Source organism: Leguminivora glycinivorella, chromosome 17 (genome assembly GCF_023078275.1).
Source record: "Leguminivora glycinivorella isolate SPB_JAAS2020 chromosome 17, LegGlyc_1.1, whole genome shotgun sequence".
Taxonomy (NCBI): Eukaryota; Metazoa; Arthropoda; class Insecta; order Lepidoptera; family Tortricidae; genus Leguminivora; species Leguminivora glycinivorella.
This window is the reverse complement of record NC_062987.1, coordinates 16,659,123-16,686,781: the sequence shown is the minus strand read 5'-3', so window position 1 is coordinate 16,686,781 and position 27,659 is coordinate 16,659,123. Positions and strand designations below refer to the sequence as shown.

The window sequence follows — 27,659 nt, the reverse complement described above, 5'->3', positions numbered from 1 at the left end:
AAGCAGAACTTCATAAAGACTTTCTAGGAAAATTGTTTTGAACTTGATAGGTTCAGTAGTTTTTGAGAAAAATACGGAAAACTACGGAACCCTACACTGAGCGTGGCCCGACACGCTCTTGGCCGGTTTTTATAAACGAAAAATGACGACGACGCAACGGTAGGTACAGTGCGTTGAAGTTTGGCGTGACGTCACGCCTAGGTACAATTTTATTTTCACTTAAAAGTGACGTCACAAGTCCCCACTCCGGAACTTTGATGCGATATATATTTTGTATTTTTTCATTAAATAGATAAAGCGAATAATATGTCTAGTGTTTTTGGATGATCCAACTTTTTATGTAGGTATAGTCGTCATCCTTAAGGCTGCTTTCGAGAAAAACGTCAAAATAATGTAAAATTGATAGTTTTAGTCGGTGAAATACTACACTTTCCGTTATCCAATAGATATATTTAATTCAAGTTTCAATTAGAGCATCTTATCATCTTGATGCTTATCAGACTGGATTTTAGAAAACTAACTCGGTAAATTAATTACGAATTTTTCTCTGATGCACGTTTAGGAAAACCCGCGTATAGCGCTGGATTAGTCGATCTTTTGGAATACTGACACTGGTAAATTTATAGTACGTATAAATCCTGTACTACAAACTTCTCAGACTACATTTTTATTATAAGGTTTTAAAAAAGAGAACAAGGCTAAGACGAATTCAATTTTTTTCAGAAATTATCTAAAATTAAGTGACAATTTCTTTGAAAATCTACATATCATATCGGAGTTATTTTCGTACAAAATTAATCTGCAACGTTTACTAAAATTGCTCTTATGCCTAAGTGATTATAAATTTCTATTATATATTTTTGGCAATTTTTTGAAAACGAGCCTTCCCCGTCACAATTATTGCCACTTCTGGACATTTTCTCATATTTTGTTAGACTAAGTAGAAAAAGTCCTATATATGTTATATATTTGTAAACTACTCGATAAGCTCTTTAATTTGATACCACACACGGTATGATTAAGAGCTCGGTTGCGATTTCACTATTTTTCACATGAAAGCCCTTTTAATACATATCTACATATTTTTCGTTAAATATACAAGATACAGGTTGGCCTATCTCACTCTCCATCCCTTCAACTTTCTGCACTTAAAACTGTCGTTAATTGGTTGCTCCGTTTTGCCGTGAAAGACGGACAAACAAACAGACTCACACACTTTCCCATTTATAATATTGATAAAGTATGTATTACACTTTGCAAGCACCTCAAGATAACCAATATGGAAATTTTCTATCAGCAAAGTAAAATCAAAACGCTGTGACTAAAAGAAGCTTTGAAAAGAAGAATAAAATACGAACGACTCTGTTTGCATGACAGTGACAAGAAAATGATATTGATACCATTTGATTTTTACTAAAACCTACAAAATCTATTTTTTTATTTTCCAAATATGACAAAACTGAAATAAAAAAAACTGAAAATGATACGGCTATAAACATGCATATAAAATAATACCAGTATGTACCGGAAATAATTACAAAATATTACCTACCGTCGCAAGCACGCAAAGCACCAAAGGGTACATGTGTAAGTATGCACTTAAAATTAGTGTAAGGTCTGAGTGCACCCTTACGGCACAGCCACGACATTGGTCTAAGCGCGACAGCGGTGAGCGGCGGCCATACATTGGAGCAAGACACAGCGATGAGACTTTTCATTCGCACGTATGGCTGCCGCTCACCGGTGCCGTGCTTAGAGAAATGTCGTGGCTGGGCCGTTATATTGGTCGGGTAGCGGGGGGGGGGGGGGGCATGTGGAGTGCATGTCAAACAATCAAAGCTCATGCAAGTGTCCTGAGTCGACGCTGTTGCGGGCGAGCGTGCGTACAAACTCTGCAGCGTTGACTCCTCAGGCCCCGTAGCCGAATGGCATTTCTACGACGCGAAACGAAAACGAAACGCCGCGAAAGGTAGTCTGGCTCTGTCGCGCGAATACGCAAGAGCGATAAAGATGATGTAGTGCGAAAAGATTTGCCTTTGAATTGTTACGGAAACGTACGAACGTGTCATGCTGTTTCAGTCAGTGTCAGTACAAGATGTACTGACATTGACTGAACTAGCATGACAAATACGAACGTTTCCGAAGGAAACCCTTTTCGCACTACGAGTACATCTGCAGATATCTACGAGCGTTTCGTTTCGTGAGCGTTTGTGCCATTCGGCTACGCATCCTGGAATGAGCTTCTTCGATTGTTTTACATGCACGCCGCACGATCAGGCCCACTGCACGCCCAATATCAGCGCGTGCACTCAGTCCTTACACACACGTAATTTGGTTTTTAAAACGAATTTCAAATACTTCCCTTTTATAATGGTCTCGGCGATGTGGTTTCTGCAGTACATATTTTAATATTAAGTTTAAATAGAAAAAAAAACCGGCCAAGTGCGAGTCGGACTCGCCCACCGAGGGTTCCGTACAAACTTTCTTTCAAACTACCTAGTAAAAATAATCTCATATTTTCATATAACTCTAATGACTTGACTAGAAGACAAAAGTATAGGCACTAATGAGTATTATAGTGTATAGCGCCATCTCCCGGTCAATTTGCTAACTAATTTGCGCGACCTGGTTTTTCAGGGATAATTCTTTATAATGTTAACCGATTTAAAGAGTTTTTACTTTATTGGACAGAAGATGGTTTACGTAACATCTCGTATTAATTTTAAGTTAGGGGTGTTAGTTAAGGGTGGGTAAATTGAAAGTAAAAATCTGAAAAGTTTTTTGTGAATTAAAAAAAAGTATTCAAAATACAAACACGATTATATTTTTCCTGTAATATATAGCATAAAACCAATGTTTACTAAAATTTTCATAATTTTTCGTTGGTAAACTTCGGAGATAAGGGGGGGGAACGGTATTTTTTTTACATTTTTCTTCAAAATTCTTTTTTTTCCACAACAAAAAAAATATAAAAAATAGTTTATTTACGTTCAATTTGAGCTCTTTCCAACGATACCCCACTTGACCTAGTAACTTGAAATTTACAGTTTGCCCCCCTTTCATTTTGGCTATTTTCTACAATTAAAATTAATATATTTAAAAAAATTATACTTTCTATTTGTAGAGGTTTACAATGTTCACAACTATTCCAAATTTCAAGTTGATAGCATTAGTAGTTCTCGAGATATTAAGGAATGTGACAGACGGACAGAGTCGCACCATAAGGGTTCCTGTTGTACCTTTTTGGTACGGAACCCTAAAAAGTGTCCTAGTTTTAGTGAAAAGTTTTGTATATTTTCTATGTGGACTAATGGTGGTCTGAAATAAAGAGATTTTTATATGAAGATTAAGCAATAAGTTTTGTACAGTCTTCAACTTATTTCCAAAACAAAGTTGCCTGCACGTATTCTCCCAGTAAGTATTATATTTTCCATTGAAATAAATAAGTGATGAGTAATTAAAAACATTTTTTTTGCAGTGTGCCGTATACATCAGGATGGGAAATTTACTCTCCGGATCAAAAGGGTTTGTTAATTAAATTTACCTTTTCCTTATTAAGAGCCCGTTAAAATCAAGTAGGAAAACGTATAATTTGTTTTCTACGTGCGGTTTTAGAGGGTGCGCCCACGGGCGACTTTTCGAAGCGACTGTTTTGTCGCGACCATGCAACTTTTCATATAAATACGTAAGTCGCCGAGCAACTTTGTCGCCCTTATTGATAAGAAGTATAAGAACAGTACTTGTTATCGCGTTTATTGCCCGTTTTATACTTTTTATGCGCGTCTTCTTATCTACAAAATCAATTGACGACATCAAGGAAAAATGACTCCCTGAATTAAGATTTCTTTTTCTGACGCTCGTTTAGGAAAATCCGCAAATAACGCTCACTTCTGAGCCGTTAATTTGTAATTTTGTACTTAGTAGTTTCAGAGCGTAGAGCTCTGCCAATGTCATTTTATCATATTCATCATTTTATCATATTTTGCCCAAGTTTCGGTTTCAGCCTACCGCAAAACAAAATCCCGAATGTATTCTCTCCGGATTATAATAATTATGTACCTATATTTCTTCAAGTTTTTAGTAAAACTTAATTAAACGTAAATGATATTTAAAAAAATCACGAAGGAAGTAGTTAAAACAGCACTTGCCCTTTAATCAGGTATGTTACTCATCTATCTTCTTAGAGGTGGACACTGTACGTTTTTGGGGTATCTTAATACGCGAAAAAACTAATATCAATATTTTATAGTAATTATCTATTTTTACAAAATACACCTAATATTTTTAGCGCCTGCTTCTTTGTACTGTACCTACTCATACATATAATAAAGGACGTCAAAAAAGACGAGTGGCGTGGATAACAATTTGAGGCGAAGCCGAAAATTGTTAATAAAGACGCCGCGAGTATTTTTTGACTCAGTTAAACACCGTTGCATACAATACTTTTTCTACGACCATGCACTTAGTTTGTATACTTTTCTAGAATAACTTTCGTAAAATTTGCACTGTTTCCTGTATTTTGACGCGTCGGCCTCTCCTCTGTTCCTGCCTCACCCAGTTGCTCGCACTCCCCGCGCCGCCGCCAGCCTCGACTGGCGCCCCGCGCCCCCGCTATATCCCTTAAAGGCTCCCTAACAATGTTTTAAGAGCTATATTGTATGCGTGAGAGCGCGGGGCGCCGGCCGGGGCTGGCATCTTTTATATAGGGTTTTAAAGATCTATGCACGATACTGTAAATGGCGAATAACACTACGGGAGTAGAAAAATAATAAATCCGCTTACAGGTGTAAAGCGAAAAGCTTTTTCTTCGTATGTTTAATTACGGAAACGTACGAACGTGTCATGCTATTTCAGTCAGTCTCAGTACAAAACGTACTGACAGTGTCTGAACTAGCTTTTGACAAAGACGAACGTTTCCGGAAAAATACGACGGAAAACCTTTTCACACTACATGTGAACCTACTCACAAAAAGCTTTTTTTCACAGAGATGGTTTTACTGCCACGGTATCCGGCCACAGTGTCGGTTTAAGGTGGGTACCAACGGCACCATCGTTATTTAAATAATATTTATTAAAGTAAATGAAACGTATTAAGGTCTAAACAGTATAATAAATTTCTGCATTTATTTACAACGTTGTAGGTATCTATTATGATTATCACATAAGAATGGGTAGGGTGGGTAGGCTAAGCTATGAATGAATAAATTAGTTTATGCTCGGTAGTGGTCTTTTCCGTATCTCCTGTGTGCGTAGCTGAATGCCCAAACGCACATGATAATATATATTTCGTAGCTATCTAGCTCTTGCGTATTGGCGCGACAGAGCCAGACTATATTTCTGCGGCGTTTCGGTGGCGTTTCGCGTCGCAGAAATGCTATTCGGCTACGGGGTAGAAATGGCGCAGCCGGTAGGATGCTATCCGTGACATAAAATAAAATTATGTCATCTGATAAAAATAATATTTGACACACATAATCCCTTATTGTACACGCCATCTGCTGGAAAATTCTATGACTATAAGTTGCCATTGAGGTAAAAGCTCCCGACAAAATTTTGTTTTGATGATAAAAACTTAAATTTTCACATTTTAACTTGCAATGTATGTATGTTAGGGTGAAATCTTGCGACTCAATTTTGAAGCAGGTATCTTTAACCTGATATTTTGCACAAATATGTAAATTACGTGACAATGCAATATTATTGTATCATGGAGCTGATCTGATGATGGAGCAGAAAGGTGGCCATAGGTCATAACTCTGTAATGAAATGTCGTATCCCCATCGAGAGCAATCATAGGTTTTTAGAAACGTCTCGGAGAGCCGTAGATGACTGTTGTAAGAAAAGTGCAGTCGGCGATAAAAGCTTGTACCAAATATTTGTTTTTCGAAAAAAAAAACTTGTTAAAGAAACTAATGACGAATATATTTGCAGTACATGCCCCCACAATTGCGACTGCTGTTGCCCCGTGGTGTGTAAAGACGTACAAACCATAGAGTGTTCCAGCGTGCTTACCTCAGACCGTTCCACCGTAGTGAGATCAGGGAGACGTAAACGGATTAGAAGAGAGTAAGTCATCATCATCATACAGCCCTTTATCGCTCACTGCTGAGCATAGGCCTCTCTTCTAGTACGCCACTTGTCCCGGTCCCCTTGAAAGAGAGTAAGTAGAAACAACTAAGTACACAACATTTAAAGATTACTAAAAAAAGAAAAATCCTTCATTTTGGAGGTGTACAATCACACAAATGCACACATACTTACGCCTGTATTCCAAAGAGGGGTAGGTACAGCACATGAAACTGCTCAAGTTTCAGTGACACAAACCAAATAAAATTTCACAAAAAACACTACCCAATATCTAAGCAGCTATGTAGGTAGGTACTTTAATCGTGTCCACCTCTAAAGAGATAGTTATTATTATAAGTATTTAGGTAATTTAGGGTTCACAAAAGTTGGCAACTCGTGACTCCCTTGATGTTGCTTTATGTTCATGGGCGGCCGTGATGACTGCTTCCCATTAGGCGTCTCGTTTGCTGTCTATATCATAAAATTCATAAAATAGAGAAATATTAATCCTATTTAATGTACTATTTTTTACAGACCTCCACGGCTGGGCGTGACCAAATCTGGTCGTCCAGTGACCCCCCACAAATGCGACCTAAAGTCCCCTGCAGACGTTCTTCCGACACCAAAGCCGTCGTCTACAAGCTGGTATGATTTTTTTTCCTTGTAAGCATGCCATCTTGGAAGTAAACAAATCGTAGAGTAAAATTATGGTTAACTAGCTATTTCCCGCGGCTTCGCCCGCGTACTAAAAGTAATGTTATGCAAACGTTGAACTTTTCACTCCCATTACACCCCCTTAGGATGTGAATTTTGAAAAATCCTTTCTTAATGCTCCACTCCACCTTATAAGGAACCTACGAGCCAAATTTGGAATCGCTAGGACCAGTGGTTTTGGCTGTGCGTTGATATGTCAGTCAGTCAGTCAGTCAGTTTCTTCTTTTATATATTTAGATTACGAGTTAGTCCGTTTTCACAAAATCCGATTCGGTATCGTATGTCGGAAGCATTTCTATGGAAAAAATCCAAGGTGGCGCCTGTGATGTATGGGATATCGGTCCTACATCCGATATCGGATCGGATAATGTAAAACGCACTTACGTTAAGAGGGCTTTCGTGTTAAAAATAGTGAAATCGCAACCGAGCGCTCGATCATACCGTGTGTGGTATCAAATTAAAGGGCTTTGCGAGTAGTTTATAAATATATATCACATTATAGGACTTTTTCTACTTGGTCTAACAAAATATGAGAAAATGTCCAAAAGTGGTAATAATTGTACCGGTGAAGGCTCTTTTTAAAAAAATTGGCAAAAATCAATAATAGCAATTTATAATCACTAAGGCATAACAGCAATTTAAGTAAACGTTGCAGATTAATTTAGTACAAAACTTACTTCGATGTGATGTAGATTTTCAAAGAAATTGTCACTTAATTTTAGGTAATTTCTGGAAAAAATTGAATTCGCCTTAGGCTAGTTTACTCTTTTTCAAAAACTTAAAATAAAAATCTAGTCTGAAATGATTGTGGTACAGGATATACGAATTATAAATTTACCCGTTTTAATATTCAAAATTGTCCAAATTTTACAAATAAGATCGACTGATTCAGCTCTATACGTGCGTTTTTCTAAACGTGCATTAGAGAAAAATTCATAATTAATTTAGTGAGTTATGAAAATGAAAATGAAATGAAAATGAAAATGAAATATTTATTTTTCAAGTAGGCATATTACAATGCGCATATGAACGTCAAATAAAGCTACGCCGGCTCTAACCCTACGCCTCAGCTTTGAGAAGATTTCAGTCCCCCCTCAGTTGGGAGGGGGGTATCCACTATGGGACCGGCAAGAAACTCGGCGGGCAACTTCTTTTCAAAACATTACATCTTATAATTAACATGCATTAAATAACAACATACAATTTAACATGCAAAAGTATTCATCAAAGAATATGAACAGACTAGGTACTCTATGGAAATCAATTTCAATAAATTATATTATTGCTTAATAATACGTCGTTCTTCTTCAGAGAAAACATATCAAATTGTCATAGAAGAAAAAGATAATATGAATCTCAATATCATTAAATATGTTATTTACCTACACAACATAAAATATAAAATATTTGATGTGCTTTCTTATCTGAACTGTGTCCTCTATACATAATACAATTATTTTAATTGCTATTCGTTTTTTGTAGTTTCTGGTTCGGGCCATGCATGTTTGTCTGTCAAATAGTCCTCGACTCTGTAATAAGCCTTTAACATCAATGATTTTTTTAAGTAGTTCTTAAGAGCTGGGAGGGGTAATCTCAAAGCAGTGTCAGGTAACTTATTATAAAAATGAATGCATTGCCCAACAAATGACTTCTGTACTTTACGGACACGAAACTTCTTTATGGCAAGCTTATTTTTGTTTCTAGTGTTATAATTATGGATATCAGAATTCTTAGTGAAACAGTCTAAATTCTTAAGAGGGCTTTCGTGTTAAAAATAGTGAAATCGCAACCGAGCGCTCGATTATACCGTGTGTGGTATCAAATTAAAGGGCTTTGCGAGTAGTTTATAAATATATATCACATTATAGGACTTTTTCTACTTGGTCTAACAAAATATGAGAAAATGTCCAAAAGTGGTAATAATTGTACCGGTGAAGGCTCGTTTTCAAAAAATTGGCAAAAATCAATAATAGCAATTTATAATCACTAAGGCATAACAGCAATTTAAGTAAACGCTGCAGATTAATTTAGTACAAAACTTACTTCGATGTGATGTAGATTTTCAAAGAAATTGTCACTTAATTTTAGGTAATTTCTGAAAAAAATTGAATTCGCCTTAGGCTAGTTTACTCTTTTTCAAAAACTTAAAATAAAAATCTAGTCTGAAATTATTGTGGTACAGGATATACGAATTATAAATTTACCCGTTTTAATATTCAAAATTGTCCAAATTTTACAAATTAGATCGACTGATTCAGCTCTATACGTGCGTTTTTCTAAACGTGCATTAGAGAAAAATTCATAATTAATTTAGTGAGTTAGTTTTTAAAAATCCAGTCTTATAAAAATCAAGATAATAAGATGCTCTAACTGGAACTTGAATTAAATAAATGTATTGGATAACGGAAAGTGTAGTATTTCACCGACTAAAACTATCAATTTCACATTCTTTTGACGTTTTTTTTGAAAGCAGCCTTAACAACATAAATTATACTATCATAAATGTATTGGGAAGCTACAGTTAAGATATTAATTTCTTTGAAGAGTTCTCTTACTGATTCACGTGTTCCTAAGTTGTAAATAGAACGAATGGCTCTCTTTTGTAATACAAAGATAGTCTGTATGTCAGCTGCTTTGCCCCAAACCAGAATACCGTATGACATTACACTGTGAAAATAACTATGATACACTAGGCGAGCTGTCTCAACATTAGTCAGTTGCCTGATTCTCCTAACGGCGTATGCGGCTGAACTTAATTTGCTTGCTAGTTTCTTTATATGAGGACTCCATTGTAGATTTTTGTCCAATGTTAAACCAAGAAACAGTGTTGTATCTACCATCTCTAAGCATTCATCATTCAAAAGTATTTTTGTATCGATTGGTTTAACATTCGGCAGAGAAAATCGAATACATTTGGTTTTCTTAGAATTAAGAAGTAAATTGTTGACAGTAAACCACTGCAGTACATCAGCTAACGTGCTATTAATTACATTGTAATCCGTAGATTTTCGGTCAACATTAAAAAGCAGTGATGTATCATCAGCAAAAAGTACTATTTCACAAAAGTTTTTCACTATGCATGGCAAATCATTTATATAAACCAAAAACAGGAATGGACCTAAAATTGAGCCTTGTGGCACTCCTAATTGGACTACAGTCCCGCTAGAGCGAGTTTTGTTAACAACTACTGTTTGTGTTCTATTGCTAAGGTAAGAAGACATAAAGTTTAGGGCATTTATAGACAAACCATAGTGTTCTAATTTCAAAATGAGCGTTCCATGATCCACACAATCAAAGGCTTTTGAAAGATCACAAAATATGCCAATTGCATCACAAGAATTTTCCCAAAAATTATATATATGTTTAATGAGTACCGAAGCAGCATCGGTCGTGGAACGGCCCCTTGTGAAACCGAACTGTTTGCTTGTAAGTAATCTATGTCTGTTGAAGTGTCCCAGTAGATCATTTAACATTAGCTTCTCAAAGACTTTACTTAGTACAGGAAGTATTGATATGGGACGGAAATTGGTTATATCACTCGAATCACCCGATTTAAAAAGCGGTATGACTTTGCTACATTTCATAAGATCTGGAAAGGTGCCTTGTGAAATTGAAATATTATATATTACGGCCAAGTAAGGTGCTATTATATCTATGACATGACTAATTACTTTAACTGATGTTCCCCATAAGTCTTCCGTTTTCTTTAAATTGAGTGACTTGAATGTTTTAACAATATTTACAGAGTCTACTTGACTAAATTCAAATGAATTATTACATTTCTTAACATTAGCACAAAGTAATGAATGGGCTTGAGCCGCAGAAGAATGTAAACATTTTGTGGTGTTAACGGCTATATTTGAGAAATAATCTTCGAATGCCGAGGCAACATCGCTGTTCGACACTATTTGTTGATTATCTGATACAATGTTGACTTGACAATCGCGTGATTTACATTTACCAGCTTCTTTATTTATAATACTCCAAGTTGTTTTCACTTTGTTGTCCGACACTTTCAATTTAGAACTAATAAAGTTTTTCTTGGCAGTTAAACACACTTTCTTGAAGATTCTTGAGTAGTTTCTTACATAGTCCAGGAATTCTGAATTCTTGTTCAGCTCTCTCTCACCATAAAGTTCATAAAGTCTTTTTCTACTTTTGTGAATACCTACAGTAGCCCATTCACTAAACTTTGTTTTAACTTTTGACCCACTAATAGATTTCACTTTGAAATTGTTATTAAATTGATTAAGAATTACATTGAAAACATCTTGATACAAATGATTACAGTCATAATGCGAAAATGGTATTATAGACAAACTATGTAGAATTTCATTTTTGAATGATTCCAAGCGAGATCCAGTAATGGGTCTATATGTTATTGTTTGTGGAGTATCATGAATAACGTTTAAGAAAGCTGCCCTTTGGCCGCTGTGATCGGAATGAAAACAGTTAAATAATTTCTTATCTATACATTCACAGTTACAAAAAATATTATCTAGGCATGTTGCACTAGTCACACCTACCCGGGTAGGTTCAAGAAATAAATTAAATAAATTAAATGATTTAAACAAACAGAACATTTTAACAGTATTACTAGATGACTCGAGCAAGTTAACATTAAAATCTCCACATACAATAACATGTTTTTGGCCCTTGCATACTAAATTCAGAACATTTTCCATTGTAGATTCAAATATGCTGAAGTCAGCTGATGGTGGTCTATAAACACATACAATAATATATCTGTCTAATTCAACACATGAAATTTCTATAGTTCTTTCTATGGAATATTTTACAACATCTTTGCGCTCTTTACACTTCATACAATTTTTAACAATAATAAGGGAGCCACCATGAGCAGCAGATTTTCTGGCAAAAAAACTAGCTAATTTAAAATTAACATAATCAAATATCAACTGTTCTTGTTTCAACCAATGTTCAGTAATACACATAACTTCAACATTATTACTATCTAAAAATAATCCTACTTCTAATTCTTTGCTGGAAAAACCCTGAATATTCTGGTGAACAACGTTCATATTCAGGTGTTTTTCCGCTGTCTTACAATCTAGTTTAAATGAGGCATGGGGTCCTTGGCTTTGTCAGCTGACTGAGACTTATATATAACACTATTACATCTATTTGGCTCAATATTGAAGGCCAATAACTCCACTAAATATACAAATAATTTCTTTGGCAAAAATACCTTCCGTGGAGCTAGCATGAAGCGCTCAATGAATTTATTTAAGTCAAAGAAATGGTACTTTTTATTAACAGCTATGGCATGGTACATTAAAGAATTATAGTAAGCTATCTTACAATTATATTCATATGATACATTTTCTGCATAAGGTAGTGCACATAATATAATTTTCCCCACACCAGATTTTTCAATAACATTTAGTGTGGACATCAATTTATCTATGCTAAGCTTATCTACATTAAGACTATTTCCTAATAAAATTACTAATGTAGTACTGCTATCATAACATCCCTTTGAAATAAGGTCACATAAATGAGACAAAGTAATGTTTTGATAACAGTAATTTGTCACTTGTTGCTCTAACTGGTAGCTTAATAATGGGCCCATTCCTAACCCAATCTGATCTGAAAAAACAACAGTCTTACTGACTGCTCTAGGGGCTGTTTAACTACTGCCGCATGCCTAGTTGTGTCGTGGGCCACATCGGCTTGAATAATCTTTGCTGGTGGCATTTGGCCACAATTACAATGTTTTCCATTTAATAATGCCTTACACCGCTCCTCCAAATTTCTATTTTCTAGCAGCAATTTATTAAAAGCCTGTATGTGCTCCTCAACTTGTTTTTTAGTAGTCTCATACATGGTGGATACTGCCAAAAGCTCATCTTTCAGCCTGTTAATGTCGGCATTTAATTTCAGAAAATTTGATTCCTTGACTTCCAGCTCTGAATGACAGTCTTGAACCCTATTTTTTTTTTTTCATTTTTAGTTTTCAAAAATCCAGTCTTATAAAAATCAAGATAATAAGATGCTCTAACTGGAACTTGAATTAAATAAATCCATTGGATAACGGAAAGTGTAGTATTTCACCGACTAAAACTATCAATTTTACATTTTTTTGACGTTTTTTTTGAAAGCAGCCTTAACTGCCGCAACGAAAAAAAACCGGCCAAGAGCGTGTCGGGCCACGCTCAGTGTAGGGTTCCGTAGTTTTCCGTATTTTTCTCAAAAACTACTGAACCTATCAAGTTCAAAACAATTTTCCTAGAAAGTTTTTATAAAGTTCTACTTTTGTGATTTTTATTATATTTTTTAAACATATGGTTCAAAAGTTAGAGGGGGAGGACACACTTTTTTTTCCTTTAGGAGAGATTATTTCCGAAAAATATGAATATTATCAAAAAACGATCTTAGTAAACCCTTATTCATTTTTAAATACCTATCCAACAATATATCACACGTTAGGATTGCAATGAAAAGAAAAATCACTCCCCACTTTACGTGTAGGGGGGGTAGCCTAATAAAACATTTTATTCCACTTTTTATTTTTGCACTTTGTCGGCGTGATTGATATACATATTGGTACCAAATTTCAGCTTTCTAGTGCTAACGGTCACTGAGATTATCCGCGGACGGACGGACGGACAGACAGACATGGCGAAACTATAAGGGTTCCTAGTTGACTACGGAACCCTAAAAAAGAGTCACATCACATCGTCCACAAAATTCGAGCTGATAATGTTACATGTTAGTCATAGAAGCTTAGTTAGCTATTTATTATTCTATGATGTTAGTTGAGGATTATTACTGTAAATAGTATAAAAGTATTATTTGTAATTTTTCTTATTGGTAACAGGTTGAGAAGCACATCCTCGGCATCCATTCCGGTTCGCATGACGTCACGAGCGTCGCTCAAAAGCAACAAGGCAGAGAAAAGCTCCTCGTCAACAGCGCATGAGTAAGTTAAATTGTGAAATCTTATACACCCCGTTTTTATTGAATTCCGTTAACTTTAAGGGATGGTTCTTTAGATCAAATACAATTAATTTCTCTAATAAACTAACGTCTTAACTCTTACGGTTATCGAGTTATTAAAAAAATAAAAATTATTACTGACACGCCTTTACCACTTCCCAATGTTATTTGTTTTGACATGTGCCGTCAATCACTTGACACTAACTTGAATGTTATTCTTAAGGGTCTCTCACACTAATTAATTCATTTATTATGTATGAAAACGATGAAAAAACTTTTTTTGCTTTTTTAACTGAAAGTGTTATAGAGGGTGGTTCCTAACGAACCTAACGACATGTCGAATTTAACAGAAAACAAAAAGAACACGGTGTAGATTAATATTGTAGAAGGGTCTCCTCAAACATATCGAATCGGCTTTCGTCTACCAAAAATCACTCGGTAGTATGAACGTTCGGACGTTCGGATGCGTTCACCGACGACGGTGCGTAAGCGTCTTCATGCTAGTATGGGGTTCTTCAAAAAAGGAGTGAGCAAGTTTCTAATGTGTCGGAAACGCGCATGTGACACCCCTTGAGTTGCAGACGTCCATGGGTTACGGTGACCGCTTTCCATCAGGCGGGCCGTATACATGTTTGCCACCGACGTGGTATTAAAAAAAAAATGAGCGATTTTTGGTCGTCTAGAGACGATTCCGCGTCAATAGGTTTTGGGAAAACCTAAGATTACTTATATCTTGTCTTGTAGTTCTTATCATTCACGATGGAGTGCGATTGAATAATCCATACTTTATTATAAATAAAATAAATAATAAAATAAATATTGGGGACACCTTACACAGATCAACTTAGCCCCAAACTAAGCAAAGCTTGTACTATGGGTGCTAGGCGACGATATACATACTTAAATAGATAAATACATACTTATATACATAGAAAACATCCATGACTCAGAAACAAATATCTGTGCTCATCACACAAATAAATGCCCTTACCGGGATTCGAACCCAGGACCGCGGCTCAGCAGGCAGGGTCACTACCGACTGAGCCAGACCGGTCGTCAAAATGGGAAAGTTGTGTGTCTTTGACGGTAAAACGGAGCGACAAATTGACACGATTTTTCAAGTGAAGATTGTTGACTTTTTGTCTCGTTCTACCCCCCCCCCTCCCACTTCCCTAAAAGGGGGGGGGGTTGTATGGAGCATTCCGGAATTTTCGAATTTGACGCGAACGAAGCCCCGGGCAAAAGCTAGTTTTGTTTCAGTCCAACCACACCGTTCGCGCAGTTCAAGAGTCCCACAGCCCCAAGACGTCGGCCCACTGTTACCGTTCACAACTGCTTAGGCGACGAACACCGGTTAGTTTTATACTTATCCTTTTACTTACCTGTTTACGGTTTACCTATTAATAGTACATTACGATCATCATCAGCATCAACCTATCGCAGTCCACTGCTAGACATAGGCCTCCCCAATTTCACGCCACCGTTTCCGATCTTCGGCTGCTCGCATCCAGCTGCTGCCAGCCATCCTGCGCAGATCGTCGCTCCACCTTGCCTGAGGGCGTCCTACACTACGCTTGCCGAGACGCGGTCTCCACTCAAGAACTCGTTTACCCCAACGGTTGTCGGTTCTACGGCTAATATGATATGATATTACGATACAAGTGCGGAAACGAGGACATTTTTTATTATTATAGGACATTCTTACACAGTTTGACTGAGGCCCACGGTAAGCTCAAGAAGGCTTGTGTCGCAGGTACCCAGACAACGATATATATAATATACAAATACTTAGGGCCGGTTGCACCAAACTGTCTGTCTCCGTTAAAGCGTTCGTTAAATTTTATTGTATGGGAAGTTCCATAGACATCTGCTGCGTGACGATGATGTGTCTGTCACTTGTGGTTGATGCAACTGGCCCTTATCTACATATAAGAAAACATCGACTCAGGGACAAATATCTGCGCTTATCACACAAATAAATGCCCTTACCGGGATTCGAATCCAAGCCGGGACCGCGGCGTAGCAAGCAGGGTTACGCGCTAGGCCAGACTGGTCGTTTAAAATGAGTGGCGATAAATTAAAACACAGAAGGGAGCGTTTTAAATCGAGACGAGTTATACGAATTGGCTTGCTGTGGGGTACAGCGTGCATATCAAACAATTGAAGCTCATTAAGTGTTTAGAGTCGACACGCTGGATATGCACGCTCGTCCGCTCCGCTAAACGCTTCGCACCGAGTTTCCACTGTCCTAACATTGTTATATTTTTAGGCCGTCATCACCGAAGGGTGCAGGAGCATTTTCATCATTTTTGAAATATCTCCTCTTTGCGATGGTCCTGGTGGGGGTTGCAGGCACGGCCGCCGCCCCCATGCTTCTCCGCAAGGCCAGGAAAGCGTGTGGCGAAATAAAACCTTGCAAATACAACTAGTGTAACTAGGTAAATATTACTTCAATAATTAATTAGATATTCAATATTCATCCAACACTTTCATTCAATAGCCCAGTTCATTTTAGATCCCATTAACTCTCAAATAGTCCTTACACCCTGGTGGGTGGTGCATCTGCGTGCGTCCTATGACACGGGCAAGGTCAGCATCCGCTCGGTGTACCCCTTACATCCTGTATGGAGTATTGCAGCCACCTGGGGCCCATTTATCGAACGATATTAGACTAATATTATTAGTCCAAAAATTGACAAATCGTATTATTAGACTAATAACTTTCGACAAATGGGCCCCTGTGGGACGGCTCAGCTAAATACCATCTCGCCGTATTAGACTCAGTGGAGCGCCGAGCCAGGAGGATCATTGGCGACAAGAAGCTAACGGCTAAGCTACAGTCTTTGGCCCATCGGCGGAAAGTCGCCTGTCTGTCGATGTTTTACAGATTGCACTTCGGGAAGTGTGCTCAAGAGATACACGAGCATATTCCTTCGTCCCCATTCTACCATCGTACTCTTAGACGCACGACCGGTTTCCATCCTTACTTGGTAGATATTCCGCGAATTCGCACGAAGCGCTTTGCTTCTTTTCTTATGCCCACTGCCAAGCAGTGGAATTCCTTGCCAGCGGCTATATTTCCGAGCTCATATAACCCGGCAACCTTCAAATCAAGAGTGAACAGGCATCTTCTGAGCGAGCTCACTCCATCGTAGGCCACGTCTTTGCCTTTAGCTAGTCTGTGGCTAAGAGTAAGGGTTTACGAGTAAATGGGAATTTATAAAAAAAAATCATTAAAGTGTCAAAAGCGCCCCTACAAGAGCTACAGCCTACCAGTACCAGATATGATTTCGATGGACGTAACCTACGTACGGATGGACGTAGCATACCTATCTGACCGAGCACGATGTAATCAACTTTACTTGCCTACTACCTTTGTTGGCGCGATGATCCGAAATGAGTCTTGGCCTCCAACACAAGAGCACGCCACTTTACTTGGTCCAGGGGACCGATTTTTTAATTTCGAACGCACGAATTCGCCGTTTGAAACTCTGTGGAAAACGACGTACATAAACAACGCTATTTTCGAAAAAGGACGGCTAGTAATTTTAAATCTAGTGATAATGAGCACTCGTTTTCGATTCCGTCATTAGAATTTAAATCGCTAGTGGAGATATTATTGAACGAAATCCCCCTAAGCGATATCAGGCCAGCTTTAAACAACTTCGTTCACTTATATGAATATTATGAATTAATTGAATGAATCGTTTTATTTCTCCCAACAGGTTGAGAAGCTGTCGACGAATGCTACTGTCGAAAGCCAGAAAAAGGCACGAAATCCAACTTTGTACGAATTTTTTTATTTTCACTTTATTTAATTTCAAAACCAAGGGGTTCCCAATATTTTTTGTCACGCCACACTTCCAATTTTAAAATTTAATTGGTGTAATAAACTGTTATAAAGGTTAAAAATCTGATTCGCCCAGGCAACATGTTGAGGACGACACTTCTTAATACTTTCTGCGGCACCTAAGGTCCGGGAACCCCTGAAGTAGACCAACAAATAAAAGGTAGGTACTTAAAACTCAAAGTTACATTTAATAAGTCAATGTTTGATTTTTGCAGATGAAGTTTCCTAGTAGGTACTTATACAATGAATGCTTTACCACAAATGTAAGAAATAACTGCAGACATGCCACAGATACACTTACGTGTATATTTTTGTGTTTAATTTTTAAATTATGTGCTCAATGCTAATAGTGTATATGGATTTATTGTCACAATATTTTTATTAAATCATTGCAGATTATTTTGTAGCTTATTTTTATTTAGTAAATGAGATAAGTATGAATAGCTGTACGCGTATAACATTAAGTTAGCGCCGTACAGGCGGTAACTGTGAGGTAACCGAGAGCGGGTGGGCGGTACTTTCAGCGGAGAAGATTAGGACAGATACAGATGTCGATGATGTGTTGGTACCAAAGAGGATCGAGTATTATAGAGAGTTACTGTCAAAGTAAAATGTGTAATCACAGTGCATAAGTAGACTGCCATCTCTCGACACAAGCTTAAAACTTTTAAAGGGCTTTTCTATAGGGCTTTGAGGTACTTTTTTTCTTAGACTTTATCCGTCTATACGGAGTTCCATAGGTATGTCTTTGGTTGGAATACGTATTCAGTATCGAAAAAAATAACTCATTCCATCATTCAAACATTTATTCGAAAAAAGGTAATTATCTTACATTTATGTACCTATTTGTATCAGAAAGTAGTAATAAGTATACATATACGAGAAATACATGGCACAATTACAATTATTGAATCTACAATTTTTGTAAATGCTCGGATCAGCCTCGAAAACTGTAAAGACATCGAAAAAGTATAGATAACCATAGGTACTTCGTTTCATATGTACTTGTTTATATTGTAATTACATAAAAATAGAATTGACTATAACATATTTTAATCAAGTCGAATTTTATAGTCATTCTGTTTAATAAAGCTGTCAATATTTAACCACATATTATAATAATTTCTATAAGTATCAAATATAATATTAGCGATTGTAAGGTTCTTAACTATTATGTTTTTTAAATGACCTCAATTTGGTTTTTAGATCGATATTTCAATAGGTAGGTAAATATCAACATCAATAACACCTATTTTCTGAACAGTCTGAAGTATTTAAGTTATAAATGTTATAATTATTATTATGACATAATAACATTTAGGCGCATCTGACACTTAACTACTCGTATAAGCTAAATATCTACTCGAAAAGACTGAAAACATTTATAAAACATTTATCTTAGAACTAACACTTGTATTTTTAACATTTTGAATAAATGCCGTTATATTTTTTAAAGAGGGTTTCAGGTTGTGTATTTTTTTTAAAATTTTTCATATTTTTGTCTTCAAATAGGCTTTGTTTCTTTCCAGTCTCATTTTTTTTTTCAATCTACTTACGATCCTACCTTACTAAGGCATACCTCTTACAGGCACCATTCGAGATCTTTCCAGGCACTTTATAAACCACATACCGTTCCATAATAATCATTTTTATATTCGAATTTAGAGTCACAAAGTATGTTTATGTAGTAACCTAGGCGGACACAACACTAACACTGCTAATATCAAGAAACGTTGCGTCAAGTTTTAATGAAAAGAAAAAAAAATGTCGAAATTGAGATACAAATGTGAGAAAGAAAAACTTATCTAAAAATGCAAAAAATCATGAACTCAAAGTGAATTCTTTAAAAAAATACAAATATAAAAGTATTCCTTAATCTAACTTATTTTTATGGGCATAAGCAACATTTATTTAGCCGCGTGGGATTAACATCAAGGGCCCTAGACATTGTATAGGTACAACACCAATCTTAAAAATCGCGAAGCCCATAGTATACCATTACTTCTACCCCATTATTTTTGACCGCCAAAGACTTTGGAACAACGCGCATACAGTTCAATATCAAACTACCTACGTGCATGTATACAACAACGTTTACAATGACGTGTCTTTACAAGCATGCTGTTCAAAGGAGTGAGCTCTGTCTGCTGCGGGGCTAGCACATGATTGGTGCGAGACAGACTACCCGTCTTTACGTCAAAAAAACGTATGACTCTCGCGGCGAGATACTATCGAAAAACATGTACTGGATTGGGTAAGGCCTGAGATTACTCATATTGGACGTGGAGCGGGGCGCGACGTGCGGCGTGCATGTCAAACAATTGAAGCTCATAGAAGTGTCCTGAGTCGACGCTGCTGCATAGCGTGGACGAACGCTCGCTCCGAGCGTCCACTCAGCCCTTTCACTTTAGTTTTACTATCCAGTTTTGTGCTAATATGACAGCTCGCGATGTTAGTTTTGATTGGCGTTTAACAACTAGTCTAGGCCCCACCTAGACACCAAACAAGTTTGAGGTAGTTTAGGCCGTGTTGTAGATGGCGCCCTTGCTCGCGTCGTCCATCTTGTGGTAGTGGCTTCTGATCACCAGGAGGAAGTACAGGTGGATCACTGGAAAGAGGAAACAGTCGTGTTAGAATGAATTACCTCTACATGGTAGCGTGCTGTTTGCTGGTGTTTTATCTATAATATACTCGTATATATTTTGTCAATACTTAGTAATGATATGATATATGATATTCGCACGACTCTGCCATTATCTGTGTAACAGGAAAAACAAACCAATTTTCATTCATATACAGCACCGGCTAATAATAAATAAACGAGATAACCAAACGATGGCATATGTGGTATGGTCATATTAACTTATTATTAAACTGTGTTATGTTATGATACTAAACAATCTAAATCAGACCCAGAAATGACTTAAATGTCCTTGAGACGCTTTTTTTAGGGTTCCGTAGTCAACTAGGAACCCTTATAGTTTCGCCATGTCCGTCCGTCCGTCCGTCCGTCCGTCCGTCCGCAGATAATCTCAGTAACCGTAAGCATTAGAAAGCTGAAATTTGGTACCAATATGTATATTAATCACGCCAACAAAGTGCAAAAATAAAAAGTGGAAAAATATGTTTCTTTAGGGTACCCCCCCTACATGTAAAATGGGGGCTGATATTTTTTTTCATTCCAACCCCAACGTGTGACATATTGTTGGATAGGTATTTAAAAATGAATAAGGGTTTACTAAGATCGTTTTTTGATAATATTAATATTGTCGGAAATAATCACTCCTAAAGGAAAAAAAAGTGCGTCCCCCCCCCTCTAACTTTTGAACCATATGTTTAAAAAATATGAAAAAAATCACAAAAGTAGAACTTTATAAAGAGTTTCTAGGAAAATTGTTTTGAACTTGATAGGTTCAGTAGTTTTTGAGAAAAATACGAAAAACTACGGAACCCTACACTGAGCGTGGCCCGACACGCTCTTGGCCGGTTTTTACCTTTAGCAATCCTTTTAAGCATCGGATATTAATCATATGCCTACTTTGCTGGCGGCAAAAAGCTAGCTTTTGTTTAAATTTATTGTAGATCACCTACGTTTTTACCATCTTGAGATTCTTAAAGACTTAATTTTGATAAAGCTATAATGTCCGCAATTATTTTGAGATATACCTAAGTAAATTCGTTTTTTTTTTATAGTAACTTATGTTATAAATCTTTAAATATATCGCCCGTCCTCTAAATGTCATTTTATCTACCAGTTTTGATTATAAATAGACATAATAAACGACTATCTAATTGCTTACTTCAATGTATTTATAATAATATATTTGACTTGATAAAAAACATTTTCCCCTCACTAGCTCGGAAACACGTGTTTTGTCCTTTAATACCAGCGGGTAAAAACGCATTTTATCCACTAGTGGGTAAAGTAATTTGACCTTGAATAAAGTCAAATTAACTGCTTTAAAATTGATAAAAGTAGATCATTATAAACATAAGCTAAAATAAACATCTAAAGTCAGTTCAGGCTTACTTGAATCTAGTAATAAAGATGATTTACCACCTGTGGAACTACTGGAAGCAGTGATAAACGCATTTTTTGCGTTGTAGTTTCCTCGCTATAGTGAGAGGAAAAGTTTTGTGTTACACTCGGGTGAAAATGTATTTTACTTCTCGTGTGTTAAAAAACTCGCAAGTTCAGGATTCTATTCTCGAACCACTCGCTTCGCTCGTGGTTCAACTATAGAATCCTTTCACTTGCTCGTTTTTCAATTCCACACTCGGCGTTAAAATACAACTTTGCCCCCTTGTATAACAAATAACTATTTTTTACTAACCAAATTACTGAATAGGTACTTCGGTAAAGATAAATGAGATACATGGGGTCAGCATACACAGTTGTGTCAATATTTAGATAAGCTTTGAGTTAATGCAAGTTTAAAACAACATATTTATTTCATAAAAATAATCGAATATGACTACATATTTTTAGTAGGCCATTACAAAAGTACACTAACACCATAGTACCTATAATAAATATTTGATCATTATGCTAAAACATGATGCTTACTTGTCCAATATAGTAAACAAACGAAACGTCAAATATGGTCAAAGACAATTATAGGGAAACATGTGAAACAAACATCTAATGACCCTAATTAATTTTAAAGGCAGACACTATGAAATGTAAACACTAAGGATTCGAATTGAATACTTAAGACTCTCAATTTCGAAACGGTCTCAAGATTTCTGATTGAATTTGCGGCAGCCGTATATTGAGATCCAAAAATACAAATACCGATAGCTGGCGCTAGAGCACGAAGCAAAAATAAAACAAAACTTTTTACTATCTACGAAGTGGTCTTAAAAAGTTTTATTTTTGCCAATTCTTAGGATTATTTATGGACACAGAATTTCCCTGTGTACAAGATGGATATTCCCAATATCACAGAACGTAAATACATTTCAAGAACGCTTGCAATGAGGGAGCGTGCGTCATAGCATCGCATATCGGCACATCTGTGTTGTAGATAAAGGATCGACAGACATTTATACGAGTGAGCGTTTCGAAAAGGGTCTGATTTTATATTTAATTTACTACAATAGCGATTTCTACTTACAGATAGACTAAAATTTAACGTCTATGATAGTTATATTGCAGGGCACCAGTAATAAGGCATGATAGGCATGGAGAGAGAAAACTGGTAATTCAATTCAATTCATTTATTTCAAGGACCAACTGAGATCATTGTTGTTAGTACGCAATTACATAATAATTAAATATATGATTAGTATTCTACAAAACTAAATTTTCTATCAATGTCATTACAAAATTAGAATAAATAAATTAATTGAAAACCATGGAAGCGAAATTAAATCAAATATAACTAAAATAAATGTCAGTAAAACAATATTAGTGAATTAATTCACGTAGAATAAAATAAAATATATTAAAAATAATAATAAGTTCCGAATAAGTTATGAGTGTCAATAGTCGACACGGCCCTCTGCTATTATACCCTCAAATTACTATCGTGAATCATTACATTTCATGCTTGACAAATCGTAAAATCCTGTGTAATCTTTTGACGATAATAACATCAAACTCATAGACAAGATAGCTTTGTTGCATTGTTTTCGAAACCTGAAGGGCAAACATCCCAGAATTAGTGATAGTTTAGGCGATGCTCAAAATGAAGAGGGTCATGACGTAAACGGCGATGACGGAAATGAAGCATGTGATTGGCATAGGTGTAAATATTGATATGAAAGATGAGAGGGCCCTAGACTAGCCAAGTAGAAATTAAATGGTGAAATAGTTACACAAGCTAATGATTTTGGAAACAGAAGGGCTCTAGCTAAGGTTGAAAATATGAGTCATGGTGTTGAAGATGAGAGGTAAAAATGAGATACAATGATGTGAATGTTGATATTGGAGACAAGAGGGCCCAGGCCCTAAGGCAAATATTGAAATTCTTCCAATAGTTAATGATGTGAGAGAACGAGAGGTAAATAATGAAATACTTACCCAAGCCGACGATGTGGGAGATGATGTTGGAGACGGGAGGGCCCTGGCTGAGGCCAGAGAAGAACATGATCACGGCGATTACGAAGAAAATGGCGGAATAGATCAGGTACGCCTTCACGTGACCGCGCTTGTTCTGTAAACGAAAAAAAAAGAGAATAAAAACACGTAGCTAGTGAAGCAATATAGATGTTAGTTAGGTGTTTTATTTAATTTATTTTTATTTCTAAGTTCAAAGTTGTCCAATATTGTTTGTTCTTCAACAATTTTTTGATATACACGTTATTTGTATTCTATTAATCAATACCATTTACTTTCAGTCACATTCTCATTATTGCTTGTATGTCTATTTTCTGGTCATCGTCATTCACTTCTTACAGAAAAACTAACGCTCTTCAGAAGCTGTTTCTTTATCTTTCACAGCTCAACCAATGAAGTGCTTTGCTATTTATTAAGTAAGTAAAATCTTTATTCATTAATTAAAAAAAATCGACAACGACCATATAAAAGCTAAGCTAAAAATGCATGATAAAAAATCTGCGAATTCAGACTAGCATAAATGCAATCAATGCATTGAAAATATTTAATGAACCCATTGTTTTGGTACATGTATGGACGACTATGTCAAGAAATTAATACAATACAAATTACATTATGCTCTTATAGGAAAACAAAGAAGGTTGACCTTGTTGTGTCTAAATGATCTTGCCTAGGACACTAAATGTTTATGTCTAATCTACTGACACAACTGCGTATTATTTAATACTAGCTTTTGCCCGCGGCTTCGCTCGCGCAAAGAGACAAACAGTAGCCTATGTCACTCTCCATCCCTTCAACTATCTCCACTTAAAAATCACGTCAATTTGTCGCTCCATTTGGCCGCGAAAGACGGACAAACAAACAGACACACACACTTTTCCATTTATGATATTGGTATGGATAAGTAATAACTTTGTTTTGTAAGGTAGATTCTAAGAATTTCAAATGTTTCATCAAAAACATCCTCTCGAACAATACTTTGCTATTAGTGACTGTGCATACAAACATGAAGGATCAGGGTATTTTTTTTCTGCATCTGGTTGTACGTAGGTATAATTAAATTAATTACCAATTTTTTTTTGGGTGTTTGAATGTGCAAGACTGATTTTAGCAGTAGCCATTAGAAATATCACAATCCATGAGCCGGCCATTGAGCCAAATTCATTCCATATCCTTATAATTCATCTTGGTATAAATTGATTTATCGAAATAACGTTAAGTTTAGTGTCACGTTTTCGACTAGATTTCACATTAGGTGAAATCGTCCTATTGATTCAAAATGTTAGAAAATATTTCCTAAAAATCCAGATTTTAAATGTATATGTATATGTCTCCTGAGTCTTGAAAGCATTTGTTTTGTTTTTGGAACCTTTGGTAAGTTGAAAATAAATTTTGGAATATGTACAAAAATTTGTACACGAGGACTGAGGAGGTTAATGTGGTTTTAGTTCATAAAAGTAGCCACGGAACGCCTTTTGCGAGCCAACTGAACAAACAATTGATAATAAAGTCAATAGCGTTAAGAAGTGAGTCGTTTCGTTTGCGTTACACTGTTAGGCTCCGATTATAATAAAATAGGGGTAATAAAATATATTATTTTATCACATTTTTTTACCTATACCTATAAGTAGGTATACCGGGCGTTTCCAGTAATATGAGCAATAAGTTGAAGCGGTAGGATGTACCTCTCGAACCTATTAAAATAATTTATTGAGATTTTTATTACACTTCAAAGTACTTATATTAAAAGACGCATTACATTGCAATTTTTTTATTCTGGTGGCGTACAGTATGGTGGCATACATAATTTTATAAAAAATAAAAATCCGTGGACTTCATCATTTTCAAAAGTCACTGAACAAAAGTATCATCATTTAAATTGTATCTTTTATAGTTATTTGTTATACAAGGGTGCAAAGTTGTATTTTAACGCCGAGTGTGGAATTGAAAAACGAGCAAGTGAAAGGATTCTATAGTTGAACCACGAGCGAAGCGAGTGGTTCGAGAATAGAATCCTGAAGTTGCGAGTTTTTTAACACACGAGAAGTAAAATACATTTGCACCCGAGTGTAACACAAAACTTTTCCCCTCACTATAGCGAGGAAAGTAAAACGCAAAAAAACGCGTTTATCACTGCTTTCAGTAGTTCCACAGGTGGTAAAACATCGTCATCACTAGATTCACTCATTTTTATCCGTTTTAAAGCAGTAAAAATGACTATATTCAAGGTCAAATTACTTTATCCACTAGTGGATAAAATGCATTTTTACCCGCTGGTATTAAAGTACAAAACACGTGTTTCCGAGCTAGTGAGGGGAAATAGTTATTTGTTATACAAAAATATTTTAACGCCGAGTGTGGAATTAGCAAGTAAAGATTCTATAGTTGAACCACGAGCGAAGCAAGTGGTTCGAGAATAGAATCCTGAACTAAGTTTTTTAACACACGAGAAGTAAAACAGCGAGTGTAAACAAAACTTTCCCCTCGAAACAGCGGGAAACTACAACGCAAAAAATGCGTTTATCACGGTTTCCAGTAGTTCCACAGGTGGTAAATTATCTTTATTACTAGATTCACTATTTTAAAGCAGTTAATTTGACTTTATTCAGGTCAAATTACTTTACCCAGTGGATAAAATCGTTTTTACCAGCTGGTATTAAAGGACAAAGCACGTGTTTCCGACAGTGGGAAAAATATTTTCTGTTGGTAACAGCTCGTATGCCCCCTCCTAAGCTACAGCTTAAGTATAACTTTTGTTGTTTAGAACAAGCTATGCACTGATGAGTATAGTTCAAAGCCAGTATCTGTATTATTATTACAAATATTTGTTATCTGCGTCACATAACCTTGACTTTGGGAAACCAGTTTGGTCTTGGAATGATAAATAACGAACGGTTAATAATGGATGATTTTTGAATGTTACTTGTGTGAAATTGAACTGAAATAAATTACACATAAAGTGACTAAGGCATCCAGTGCTGAAGTACATATAGGGCTATATTTCCGAACTCATATACCCCGGCAACCTTCAAATCAAGAGTGAACAGGCATCTTCTGGGCGAGGTCACTCCATCGCAGGCCACGTCTTTGCCTTTGGCTAGTTTGTGGCCAAGAGTACCCTAAGCCCATTTATATAATAATAAAACAAATTATATATTCTGTGGCCTAAGGCTGGGTTGCGGAAAATGTATGTAATTTTTGGTTCTAGTAGTTAAAGTGTGGGACTTTTGGGAGCACTTTTTAAGTGTTCACTTTCCCCATACAATGAATGTAATTCGTGTCGTTTACACTATCGAGTAACGTATTAAAAACTCATGGTAGCCCCACAGTAAGAAGCAGATAAAAGTTAGTATGCTAGGTAAATAAACTAATCTTGTATTTTTAGCATTAGTGAAATGAAAATGAAAATGAAAATGAAATATTTATTTTTCAAGTAGGCATATTACAATGCGCATATGAACGTCAAATAAAGCTACGCCGGCTCTAACCCTACGCCTCAGCCTCGAGAAGATTTCAGTCCCCCCTCAGTTGGGAGGGGGGTATCCACTATGGGACCGGCAAGAAACTCGGCGGGCAACTTCTGTGTGTTTGCTAGAAAATGCTACGAGTGTATTTAGTAAAGTTAGTCTGCAATGCTGGGATAAGACTGACCTACTAACAGTCGCAGTCACTTTTGTTTTCTTTATAGCGCGTTTAGTAATTGTACCAGTTAGCTTAAGACATCAAGTTAAAATTTTTATGAAATTACTTAGCACTCTTGTAGATAAAATACAATTTTGCTATCTGTTTTCCAATAGCAAAGTAAGTCTTTACCAGTTGGTGTGGTGAAAAATATTTGATACAGTGACATCAATCACATCACATCATACTATGTTAAAAGAAAGAAAATTAGAATTCCGTAGTTTTCTATTTTACTCAAAAATGAGCATATGCAGAAAGTCTTTAAAAGTTCTACTTTTGTGATTTTTTTCATATTTTTTAAACATATGGTTAAAAGTTAGAGGGGGG

At 36.2% G+C, this 27,659-nt stretch overlaps 2 protein-coding genes across 2 annotated transcripts in view; one reads left to right on the top strand and one right to left on the bottom strand.

The window, feature by feature from the left end:
- Positions 1 to 142: 142 nt before the first annotated feature.
- Positions 143 to 18,256, top strand: LOC125235617. The gene is made up of 8 exons (XM_048142215.1): positions 143 to 159; positions 4,987 to 5,031; positions 5,932 to 6,066; positions 6,601 to 6,711; positions 13,622 to 13,723; positions 15,001 to 15,093; positions 16,010 to 16,178; positions 17,466 to 18,256. The coding sequence occupies exons 1-7, from the start codon at positions 143 to 145 to the stop codon at positions 16,167 to 16,169; spliced, it is 663 nt and encodes a 220-aa protein (XP_047998172.1). The 3' UTR covers positions 16,170 to 16,178; positions 17,466 to 18,256.
- A 250-nt stretch (positions 18,257 to 18,506) lies between these two features.
- Positions 18,507 to 27,659, bottom strand: part of LOC125235239 — a 44,070-nt gene continuing 34,917 nt past the window's right edge. The window contains exons 4-5 of the mRNA XM_048141730.1: positions 23,616 to 23,748; positions 18,507 to 20,198 (exon numbers count right to left, since the gene is read on the bottom strand). Of these exons, the coding sequence (XP_047997687.1) occupies positions 20,110 to 20,198; positions 23,616 to 23,748 (222 nt within the window). The 3' untranslated portion in view covers positions 18,507 to 20,109. The remainder of the gene's footprint in view (positions 20,199 to 23,615; positions 23,749 to 27,659) is intronic.